This window comes from Dermacentor silvarum, chromosome 1 (genome assembly GCF_013339745.2).
Source record: "Dermacentor silvarum isolate Dsil-2018 chromosome 1, BIME_Dsil_1.4, whole genome shotgun sequence".
Classification (NCBI taxonomy): domain Eukaryota; kingdom Metazoa; phylum Arthropoda; class Arachnida; order Ixodida; family Ixodidae; genus Dermacentor; species Dermacentor silvarum.
Genome location: NC_051154.1, coordinates 170,158,805 through 170,171,329, shown reverse-complemented (window position 1 = coordinate 170,171,329; position 12,525 = coordinate 170,158,805). Strand labels below are relative to the sequence as shown.

Here is a 12,525-nt window from a genome sequence, read left to right as displayed (position 1 = left end):
TCCTGTGTATAAAGATAAGAAAAATTATTCTTCACTGAAAGTGTAGTAGGCCTGCACAAAACATGCAGCACAGTCGCAGCGCTAGCTGAAGTGCCTTTCTCGGAGCTTGTAGTAAGAGCTGCGATGAGGTTGACAGGTGGGGCTGTTTTGGTGAAGCCTCTTGGCCCCGTTTTCAAGACTAAGAGCTATACTGTCTGGTTGGTGTCGACATTTAGGTGTGGCTTCTGCTGCTTTCTGCTCCGCAGCCTGCCAAACCTGATGCTCCCTGGCTGCAGTGGCGAGAGTAAATTTGTGCTCACCTTCTTCAGACACAGTCTGCACCTTATGTGGGGGAGCCACGAGGCATGAATAGGCTTTACATACTCCTTTAAACAATCAAGACTCCCTCTGCAAATAGGATGACGACTCACTAGAAGATGGAGGCACCCGTGCCAGCACCATCCAGTAGAGAAGCCAAGTGGGCATCAGTCAATATCAGCTTGTGGCGCAAGCGCATTCTCCCAGCGCAGTACTCTTTGCTGTAGTGTTGATGGAGTGTTTTAGAGGTGTCGTCTTCGACTAGCAATCTGTGGGCGCAAAGTTTGAATCATCGCGAGACACTGCAGCATTTCCTTTTGTAAACTTCTCGCAAAGGACTTGGTTTTCCTGCATTGGACAGCAATGGACACCGGCGACCCTGGTGAACATCACGATGACTTAGGGAGGGAGCACATAACAGCTATTGCTCTGAAAATATATGAGCACAAAGGCAAGCACCGGCACATTGTTATTCAAGATCCAGGCAAATTCACAAAAAAGTGTGCAATTGCACTGGGCAAGTCACACTATGGTGCATGCAACTTCAACTCAATGGATGTTGATAATAGAGGGTTTTAGCTTGTCCATTCTTTCGGGAAATACCGTGTTGCGGTAAACGTGGATGGCAGTAATAACGCTGGTAGCAACATCCTGTGAAGTGTATTTGTGTTACACGAGTGTACTCGTCGAAGCAATATAAAGCAAAAGGGACTGCATGTTGTTGACTGAATTGCTATTGACACTAATGATGAAATAGCATATGATCAGTTACTACAATAACTCTGTGCCCTCTCTGGTTCAACTCTGCACCATAAGATGACGCTATGACGCTGTCAACCTGCAATTCGAGTTTATGCCCCCGGTAACCCAGCGTTCCATGAACAGTAAATACGTGCAAAGACAAGCTGAAACTTCCTAATGTCTGGATATACTGCTCACATCAAACTGTACACAGGATACACTGAACTTGCAGCAAGTACTGTCACCCCCAGAATGCTCCTTTTCTTCCTTACAATGCCTTGCATTTTCACAAGTACCGATAGCATTTATGATTATTGCACCAGACGAGAAGGACCTTTTAAGTTATTACGAACAAAAATGGAAAAAGAGTATATAATATGTATACACGATGGAAAAGCAAGAAAAGCTTATGCACAAAAAAAAAAGGTAATCTTTCTAGCAGATGTGTTTAGACATTTGCATTTAATGAGAGAAAGTTAACCCTTTATTGACCAGAAAAAATTCATAGTAGTAACAACTTTATTTATCCTTTTTTAGAAAAAATTCATGTTCTTGCCAAGTTTTGGTATTCAGTACAAAGTTTCTGGCTAAATGTTTTCGGCCAACACTGAATGACAGGCAGCAAGCAACATTTATTGCTTTAGAGCAGGAACAAAAGACAAGGTAGAGGAAGCTCGGCATGCGACTCGCTTTCTTTTGAAAGCACTGTCAAAGGAGACAGACCAATGCAACATCTCCAGCTGCACTGGTGGAACGCACATGATGTAAAGAAAATGAAATGTACACATATGGTTCACACATGACGAGAACCGTCCGTACGAATTCCAAACGACGCCATAGGTGGCTTGAGGTAAGCCCACTTCCAGATTTCTGCTTGTTTTCCTCCTATTGCTGAAAACGTTTTTGCAAAATATTTTTTCTTTTCATTGATTATGCTTATTCTCGATGTGATTTGCACATTTAAATGGAAAAGTTTTTTTAGGTATTTATATGTAGTGTCATTCAAGCGTTAAAGGCAGTTTACCAAATAACAGAATCCAAGAAATTGTAACAAAGCAAAATTCCACATCGCATTCTTGGCTCCGAGTAGTGCAAGCATGGAAGTGATACTGGCAGTGCACGTCGCAAGTGGTGCAGATTACAAAATGACTGCAGAGACAATACAATCGGTACAATTGGTGCCTCCTATACTCAGTTTCACACTTAGCAGGTAGAGTTGCAGATGCTATGTGGTCATAGAAGTCTTGTTCTGCATGTTTCGCACTGCAGTATTTATATGATTGCAATCCCAAGAACGGATTTTAGCAGGGTGGGATAATACAATCAGGAGTAGGTCTTTCTGGATTTATTCTAATCATGTTTTTGCTTTTTTTTTTAACATGCTAACTTTTGCATTCTGCCCCCATTGGAATGCAAATGTTGTAACCTGCAATTGAATCCATGACCTCATGCTCAGCAACATAACACCACTGAAATGCTCATGCATGTACCCATGCAACATTACTCGGGGCATATAGACACCTTGGCTTCCAGCTTGTGTATGTGCATGTGTGTGTCAAAACACGCTTTTTGCTTTGACTGTTAGGAAGAAACCTGGTCACAATTTTTTCCTAACAGTCAAACTAAAATGACATTTCGAGATCCACACAGATCCCTCATACACAACTGCTTATTGGGTTTGTATTTTGTAACGATCTGTATCATTTTCCATTCCCCTTATGATCTGCTGCAGCGAGTGGCTGATCCCAGAGCAAAGGCAGTGTGGCGGGGTCAATCCAGTGATGAAGGGTGGAAAAAGTTAAAAATGAATGAAACTGAAGAAACAAGTGGGCGTTTAATGTAGAGAGAGAGAGAGAAAAAGGACACTTTATATTCACACCTAAAGCAATATCCTTTACTTCATTTTTTCACCCTGTTTTTTCTTCTCTAAGGCTTTTTCCCTTGCCTGAAAAAAGAAAAAAGGGGTGGGGAGTGGCATAAAAATCATACAGCATCAGGAAAAATATGCGTAATACTATGTCCAAGATATGAAGGAAGGAAACCAAACTTGTGTCTAAAAGGCAACTCGTTACGATGTGGCCTTGTTGGTTGATCATCATGGAATGACCATTTTAAAATTGCATCAGATTATAATTAACTGAAACTCTCTTGCAATGGTGGTCTTTATGCACACTATCTGGCACTTCACAAACAACTTTGTGAAGCCAATATATGTTGCAAAGCCTTGGTGGCACTGTTTGCATGCGTGATGAACCTGTGTGGGTCATTCCACATGAAACGTCCCAGCCCAAAAACCGACCATCGTTGATTTTCTTGAAAAAAAAAAAAAATTGGGCTAGATGGCTATTGTGTGAATAAGGTATCACTAAAGTATTTTGGTCGCAAAAAAAATTTTGATCACGTGAGCGCTATTGCAAAGAAGCAATAGTTGGTAGGAGGCAAATTTTTTTTATTGAAGTCTGAAACTAGGTGTAATACGCAAGTTTATTTTATAGCATTCTAGGGGCATCCTTCTTTCATATAATGTGATAAATGAATGCATTTTAAAATTTATCGCGTTTATTTGGCTCAGTAAAAAAGCAGAATTTTTTTCGCATAAACTTTTCAAAATTTTCAATTACAATGTTATTTCTTTCTTTTCGCATGTTGCTATGGTGTATTCTAAAAATAATTTGAAATCCTTAAGGCATATATTTTTTTTATAAAAGCACCTCCAAAGCTGGCAAAAAGTGGATTTCTTGCGAGATTCATGCTACATTTAAGCCTTAAGGCCCTCCAGATAAAAATATGTCAGATAGCTCAATATGCGCACCAGCCTCTTAGCTTGTGATTTAGAAATTTTTATTCGAGTAAATTTTGTTTGAAGCGAGAAAAAAATTTTTGAAGTCAACAACCAATATCACCAGTAGGCATTGCGCACGTGCCGCCGCTCATCTTGTCGTCTGCTCGTTGTCGGCTGCGCGTCGCCGTCTGCTGGGCGGCAGACGGCGGCAATTTTTAAAAATCGCCTGTAGAAGATATAATTATAGTCATTGAGCAGGACTGTTCAGAGGCGGACAATACTTGCACGAGAAATCGAAATGCAAATTGAACTAATTAACAAACAACTGCTAATTATCTTCCTAATTAATTACTTTACGGCGCATATTGCCATTTACGAATTGTAGCCGGCGAGTTTGAAAGACACGTCCACTTGAAATTAATTTTTAGGATGACACTAATTTTGAGATAATATTTACTAAAGTGTGGGACGAAATTGGTGGGCAGTTACTTTTGTGCTTCAATGCATAGATGAGCATTTTGTTAAATAAATCACAGTTTCGCCCGAAAGTCGAAGCATCGATTGCCATAGTAAATTAGTGGACTGCTATAGGACGTAAGGATAGTAGTTTTATCGGTCGTATAAACTTGTAAACATAGGCATACCAGGTAAATTAACAAGCATGGTGTCACGCATGCACAAGCAAACATGAACACATCTCACTCGATGACTGCTAAAAACGCGCTGTCAAAACGCTGGCGATCGATGGCGCGGCGCGTCTTTCAAACTCGCCGGCTACAATTAGTAAATTTCAATATGTGCCGTAAAGTAAATAATTAGGAAGTTAATTAGCAGTTGTTTGTTAATTAGTTCAATATGCATTTCGATTTCTCATGCAAGTATCGTCCGCCTCTGAAAAATCCAGCTCAAGGACTAGAATTATATCTGCTACAGGCGATTTTTAAAAATTCCATAAATCTTAAAAATGATCCCCCCATATACTAGCCGCCGTCTGCTGGGCGGCAGACGGCGATGCGCAGCCGACAACGAGCAGACGACGAGATGAGCGGCGGCACGTATGCAATGCCTACTGGTGATATTGGTTGTTGACTTCAAAAATTTTTTTCTTGCTTCAAACAAAATTTACTCGATTAAAATTTCTAAATCACAAGCTAAGAGGCCGGAGCGCATATTGAGCTATCTGACATATTTTTATCTGGAGGGCTTTAAGGCTTAAATGTAGCATGAATCTCGCAAAAAATCCACTTTTTGCCAACTTTGGAGGTGTTTTTCTAAAAAAATATATGCCTTAAGAATTTCAAATTATTTTTAGCGTACACTATAGCAACATGTGAAAAGGAAGAAATAATATTACACTTGAAAAATTTGAGAAGTTTATGCGAAAAAAAATTCTGAAAACGCAACATTTCTTGCTTTTTTACTGAGCCAAATAAACGCAATAAATTTTAAAATGCATTCAGTTATCACATTATATGAAAGAAGGAAGCCCCTATAATGCTCTAAAATAAACTTTGTTATTACATTTAGTTTCAGACTTGAATAAAAAAAAATTATTTCCAACCAACTACTGCTTTTTTGTGGAAACTTCAAATAGTTCTCACGCGATCAAAAAAATTTTTTCGACCAAAATACTTGGGCGAAACCTTATTCACACAATAGCCATCTAGCCCATTTTTTTTTTCAAGAAAATCAACGATGGTCGGTTTTTGGGCTGGGACGTTTCGGGTGGAGTGAGGCAAATTACACTACATTCATGGTTGTCCTCTTCACTTCACCTCTGCACTGCCACCACTGCTCTTTAGACATCCCACCTATGGAGTTCCAGTTGCAGAAGCAAAATTTGTAAGTAAGAAAAAAATGGGGTTAAACACAATGAAATTCATGGAAAAGTCAAACTGATGAACTAATGAAGGTTGGCCAAGTGCCATTTCAGTTGGGTTGGATATCAGCACTGCTGGAATTGAGGTGTTTTCTAATTTATCACGTCACGACATATTTAGCACGTCCGAAATAACACGGCCTGCCAGTACAGTTATTAGGAGTATCGTAGCTCATACTGCGATAATAGACGGCAGGTGCACGCATGTATAATTAAGGAATACATAGCTTGTCCCGTGACAATTGTCCCTTCCCACTCTTGGGAAGGGATTTATGACGCGTAACATTGCTGTATTGTGGCGAAGCTTACTTTCAGAAACCGACATTATGCAACGTGCCGTGCTTTCCTAGCTTCCAAGACATTGGCAAGGATTACAAAGGCGAAGTCGGCGCCACTGTTAACAGCGGCGAATTGTCTCAATGAAAAACACGGCACCGAATAGCAAGAAGCTTGGTAGCGAACGTCGCAGTAGCTAGGCATAGCGTTGCCGCGCTGGGGGCTACGGCTGCCAACGGATCTGCATGCGAGAGCGCCAGTTGGAGGAGGCGACATAATCAAATTGCAGTTGCAGATCTGCGGTCATGGCAAAAAGTCTGGAAAATCGGACCAGCGAAGGTGTTTTGCGCCCGAAATTTCAGAGGTTTTTATACATTGACTCTATGGGGTACGTGGCGGTGCTGCGAAGACGTCCAAATTATCAGGCATGCAGAAAATCGGTCGTTGACAGTAAATGGTTGTGTTGCTGCGTGTGGCTCACAATTTCTGCTGTTCCAAGGTGAACAGGCTGTTGATGCTCAATTATGTAATACGTAATGTATGCAAGATATGAAATGAATACAAGTACATAAATCAGTGAACAAAAGAGATATCATATTGTGTTTTTTAAATGAAAAATTCACTACCTTCATTTAAAAGGCAATCAGTTGATCGTTTTTCAATATTTTCCTACAGGATGCTTGCTTTTGCTGTCAAGGGGATAATGGATAACATTTTGTTAATTGCCACTGTCACCAGCTCTACTTTCCAATTTTTTTTTCATTTCACAGCGTCACTGTTGCCTACAATGCCAAGTTTGTGTTATAGTACATTTCGTGTGTGTATTTCCCCCCCTTTCATCTCTCATCATCAGTTAGACTTGGCATAGTATGCCAAGCCTGCTGCCAGGCTAACCTCCCCAGTCGTCTAAACTTTACCTCTTCCCTCGCACATACATTTTGCAACACACTGACTGATGTGTGCAGTCTCCTTGCAATTCATTATTGGGTAATGCAAGTTCAGTAAACAATGGGTAAGCTACATGGTGCGAATAACATGGCAGTGAGTTTTCCAAGAGGTGACTGCCCAAGGCTAGTAGTCTGGGAGGATGTAGCGTCGACTTTATGAACAGTTTAGCTCAGAAGATTGAAAATGCAAAATACAATATCTTTTTGCCCACCACTATAGCACCAGCTTACCAAGATCCATGAGCTTACCAAAACACTAAGATTACAGGCTTGAAGGCTGACTGCACAAATTTGAAAGCTAAAGAAAACTACTGCACGCTACGGTAGACACGTGAATTTAACTCCAGTTAATTTGATCCCGACCGAAATATGATGGGCCTGCACCCATGCATATACTATCTATGGGCCCAAGCTTTCATCCATCCTAAAATTGGCCTTTCACGGATAATTCGAACTGGACCAAACAGCATGCACGGACATGACTCCTATAGTGACCCCAATAGCGACCCCTTTAGTGGCAACGTCTGTCTCTGCAGAGCTTAGGGGAACAGTTAATGCGTTGAACACACGTCATCTCCTGTTCAAAACGCCTATTTCCGACCGACCCTAAAATATTTTCGAGCGATAACCGCAATGTTTTATTACGGTATTTACCCAATTCTAACACGCATTTAATAATTTTTGTTTTCAGGAAATTTTTTTTCGGCCATGCAGGCCGAAAGTTGCCTGCATGGTGTAATAGATACAGTGCAGTCGAGTTATAACGATACCACATATAACGATATATCGGTTATAATGATGAGTCGACTTTAGAGTATAAACTTATCCATTAGGGCTATGAGGAAAAAAAAAAAAAAAACATAACGATATGTTATTCACCGCATATCCGTTACAATGACCAAAATTTTGCTTCTGAGCGGCGTTTTTCATGCAGAATAATCGTGAAATTTGCGTTTTAACCGAGACAGGGCGAAACGGTTGCCTACGCGAGTTCATACCTGCCGCCATTACCTTGCAGCACATCTCGCCCGCGTGCCGATTGCGAAAACCACGGAGAGCATCGCAAGTTGACGCAGCGTGCACAAGATGGCGCCAGCTGCTTCGCGTCTGTGGAGAGGCTGCCTACGCATCTGCGATGTTGCTATATCTGCGTTGCCGGCGGTTCTGCAAGCGTCCATAGAAGAGGAGGGAAAAAAAAGGAAAAAGAAAAAAAAGAAGAGAGAGAGAGAGAAAGCGATAAGCGAGTGGCTCCTGCGCTCCCTTTCTCTCTCAGTGAGCGCGGGAATGCGTCGCGGAAGCAGCGGGAGGTGCGGGGTGCCCCAACCAAGTGCAAAGCTGTGTCGCTTGAGACGAAGCTGCAAATTTTAAATTTTGCAGACTAAGTAAGAGCTCGCGCAGTCGATGATATCGACGATTATGACAACCGGGAGCGCCACGATCATGTAGGCTAGAAGCAGTGGCCATGCCGATCAACGGAAAAGGGGTACTTTGTGCGCTAGGATGAAACCCCCATGGGTGAAACTATAACACGGTAGAAGCCAGTGACATAACCGAACTATGGGAGCACGTCGCTACGGACGGTGAAACAGGTGGTGCTTGGACGGCGGAGTTTCCGAGTGCCGATAGTGCTGCCTCACTCTGCGAAGACATCTCTGTTGTGGCGATCGTTGTCGTGCCAGACGGTGGCATTGTGCGACGGAGGCAACGACAGCAACGGCAGGGACGACGAGATTAGCAACGGCCCGCGTTTGACACCGACCACGATGTTCAAGAAGAGTGCACTGTCGTCGATCGAGTCCGCTCATTGATTTCATGCACGCTAAATTATAGCCGCGAGTGTTAGCACAGCAGCTGAATGCGATGCACACAGCGGATGTAAGCCCGAAACGTCCGCGAAAGCAAGTGCAGATTTCTATTTCAGCGCACCTAACGATTGAAATGCTATTTAGAGGTATAGATAAACGTTTTATTTTTCACAGCCTACTCTCTACCACGTTGATTTTTTATCGCAAGTGGCACATTCGGTTTTGGGACTACAAAAGTATATATATATATATATATATTTTAACGGCAGTCAAGATAGCAATGATCGGTTATAACGATTGGATTTTTCGTCCTTCTTGATATTGTTATAAGTGGACTGCACTGTACTATACAAAACCAAATCCGCCTTCGAAGTGTTTGCATGCTTTACACATATCACAAATGTACTTAGAGAATCGGCCGCTATTGTGCAACACATATTAGACTCTTACCAATTTTTCTTGCTGAAAAATTGGGCACGCCTTAGATTTCTACTTCGGACACATAGAAAGTGGATGCACATTTGATACGGGGGCATGTTGGACTCGGGCAAATACTGGAAAATGAATCGGCATTGTATGATGTTTTATCTGCTTAATCTTGTTTAATTCGACCTGCCAAATAATTTGATCAATTTCGTTGGTCATGTTAGGGCCGAATTAACGGGAGTCAACTGTATGAGCAAAGGCCCCTTTTCAGTCACGAGTTAATTTTGAACAGCATATTTTAAGCAAACAAAAACAAGCATAACAAGGAAATGAACCTGATCACAACTAGATTTTGCAGAGGCCTACCATTCACCAACCTTTTCTACTAGAGGCACAAGTTTCTTCTCTTCCGACAGGATTTTCAGAATCTCCATGATGAGCGGCAAATAGTTGTGCTTCCGTCTGATGTTCTCCACCTGGACAAGTGCATGAGACTAAGTGCTCTACGGCCAGTTGTCTTCTAATTAGCAATGAAGAAATATATAATACAACATGCACAGAACAAGGTTTCCACTCTGCAACTTAAGGAACAACTGCAGTGTGCGAATTTCCAACACTCTCGTACCTTGTACCGCTTGCACTTGTTCTCTTCTTCTTGGATAAGCATGTGGAGTTTGCTCATCTCAGACTGGACATCGTCAGTTTCCATCCCACCAGACTAGAAGAAACAAGATGCGTATTAGCAAAGAGCTGATTGTTATTCGCACATCCTACCCTGCTCAATGACCTTTTCACATTAGTTATAGGCCAGCATTGCTTAAACATTATTGCTGCCCACAGACTCCTTGACAGTTTATTTCAGTCAGCCAAGGTTACATTATAGGTGCCTTATGCATCACTTGCAGTCTACAATCACTGTGAAACAATGCTGCTACCACTTCGGAGCAAGGTAACAGGGGAGGGGAGAGAAGGTGAGATGGCTGCTTCGAATTCTCCTCCGAGAATGCTGCTTCTTACCAAAGCAGCAACACAGGACAACCAGCTTTATCCTTTGCGAAATGGAGAAAAGCACAGAGTCAAGGAAAGAACGGCTGACGTACACACAGCTTTCGATGACATGCCAATGGTGTGGTTTGCGACCACTGTACTGGGCAGACTGATGTGCCTTAGCAGTTTGTGATGCAGTAAAACATCACTATAGCTAAAAGGGGAGCCGAAATTACTTTCTTGCAACCACTGTTCACCCCCATGGCCAACAGTGGCCCCTGGAGGCAGTTACCACTGGGTAAGCCAAAACTGATGCAACAGCTATTCACATAGCACTGAAAGACCACAAAAGAAATGAAAAAAAAAAAAAAAATCATACACGCACATGCTAATTTATTCTTCCATTCATATGACTTGCATTACATGCTATGTTGCACATGTGCACTCAAGTTACTGACGGCTGCTCTGCTTACCAGCGTTTCACGAGTGTGACATCCGAATCCTGCAAGCGTCCGATTTTGTACCATGCCTGATGTTCGCTGCAGGACACCAATTTCTTATTGCAACACTACGCAACTCTTTCACCACGCTGTCTATCCTCACACACCGCATTACACAAACTCTCGTGCTGCCTGCACCCCCCCCCCCCCCCCTTGACGCCGCACTCGTGGCCTCAGAAAACCACGCCTTGACTTCGCCGTCAGTTTTGGTCTCGTCGCCTGTTTTGGGGTGTTTCTCGCAATACATGGCGTGTTGCACAGTATCGTCGCGGCATTGCCAATTGCCATCCTAGTATTATTCACGAGGCCTTTCACGCTAGCTCAATCTGATCACCACCATCTGTTTTTTTTTTTTTTTTGCCTTAGGTTTATCGTTTGCGATTTTATTATAGGAACTGCAGTCTTGATACCACGTCGCATTCCTACCCTCTCAGAAGATGACGTGCCCACAGTACTTCCGAACTTGCCGAAATACATTAACAGGACTCTGACGAAAGAAAGAAAAAGAAGAGATGTCTCACACGCTCCACGGGTCCCAGGTTCGGCATTAAACCACTCCGGTATAGGCAGTACCGCCTTCTGTGACCCTGTATGCCTGGACTACATATTCGACTCTGAGTACGAATGAAGTATTATTATTATTATCTTACAAAAGAAGCGGCAGACGTGGAGGCTGCAAATATACAGCGGGATGGAATGCCCAATCCAGTCGCAGAAGAATTGTTAATTTTCAAGCTTAAGTGACCTTTGGAACTGCGGTCACTGCAAAAGTTTAAAACAAAACATTGCTCGTTACCGGACTGCAGAGTTTGCAATGAACGAAATGCCGCGCCTGTTGTGTTAACCAAAATGGTAGTGTTCTTCAGTGGAGAAGGATAATTAATTTAATTATGGGGTTTTACGTGCCAAAACCACGATCTGATTATGAGGCACGCCGTAGTGGGGGACTCCGGAAATTTGGACCACCTGGGGTTCTTTAACGTGCACCTAAATCTAAGCACACGGGTGTTTTCGCATTTCACCCCCATCGAAATGCGGCTGCCGTGGCCGGGATTCGATCCCGCGACCTCGTGCTCAGCAGCCCAACACCATAGCCACTGAGCAACCACGGCGGGTTCATTGGAGAAGGAGTTGCCAGCTGTAGCATCTACTTGGCTGGGCAGCTTCAAACGAAACCGTTGTGGAATATAAAGAGCAAACAGAAGGGACCTTGGGGGCCTTTTATATCCATCAGAACCATTCTACAAACTGGTCAATGCCCTTGAAAACAAACTCACTCATTTGCATGCCAAAGCTGTGGCAGATTTTATGCAGTCGATCAATTGGTGATGTGCCAAAAATTGGTTGCGTAGAGCATTCTGCTGCCCTGACAGCATCAGTTGTATGTTTTTATTGTGTAACAAAGATTCATTTTTTGCTTAAAGGTGTCATTCAGCAGGGCACTGAGAATAAACTAAAAGCACTGAAATCTTGCGTGTTGTAGATCAAATTTTCCCATAGTTCTTTTTCCTCACTTAAATAAACGATTTTATGACCAGATCTGTTGCTGTCTGCAATAGGAAATTGCTTATTTAAGCGTCGAAAGTACATGCTACAGGTCTGCAAGCGCTGGCAAAAAGTGGTTTGTACGTCGAGAAGTACAGTAAAACCCCGGTGATACGATCCCGGCTGGTACGAATTTCGCTGTGATACGAATTCGTAACATTCCCCGGTCGAAATACATTGCTCACAATAAGAAAAAAAATCGGCTGTTCCGAACGTGTTGCCGCGCCGCTACGGATCATACGAACGCGTGAGCAACAGCGGCGGCGGCCGAGCTAGCGGGGCCACCGGCACAGACAAGCCGGCACAGCGAGATCTGGGCGGGATCCATAGTCGCCAAGCA

At 42.9% G+C, this 12,525-nt stretch overlaps 1 protein-coding gene across 2 annotated transcripts in view; it reads right to left on the bottom strand.

Moving 5' to 3' along the window:
* Positions 1-2,853: 2,853 nt before the first annotated feature.
* Positions 2,854-12,525, bottom strand: part of LOC119436388 (ubiquitin carboxyl-terminal hydrolase isozyme L5) — a 30,765-nt gene continuing 21,093 nt past the window's right edge. Inside the window, exons 9-11 of one of the 2 annotated variants that reach the window (XM_037703226.2) lie at positions 9,779-9,871; positions 9,520-9,629; positions 2,854-2,983 (exon numbers count right to left, since the gene is read on the bottom strand). In XM_037703226.2, coding sequence (XP_037559154.1) covers positions 2,965-2,983; positions 9,520-9,629; positions 9,779-9,871 — 222 coding nt within the window. In that variant the 3' untranslated portion in view covers positions 2,854-2,964. The remainder of the gene's footprint in view (positions 2,984-9,519; positions 9,630-9,778; positions 9,872-12,525) is intronic. The other variant, XM_037703225.2, reaches the window with a different exon arrangement.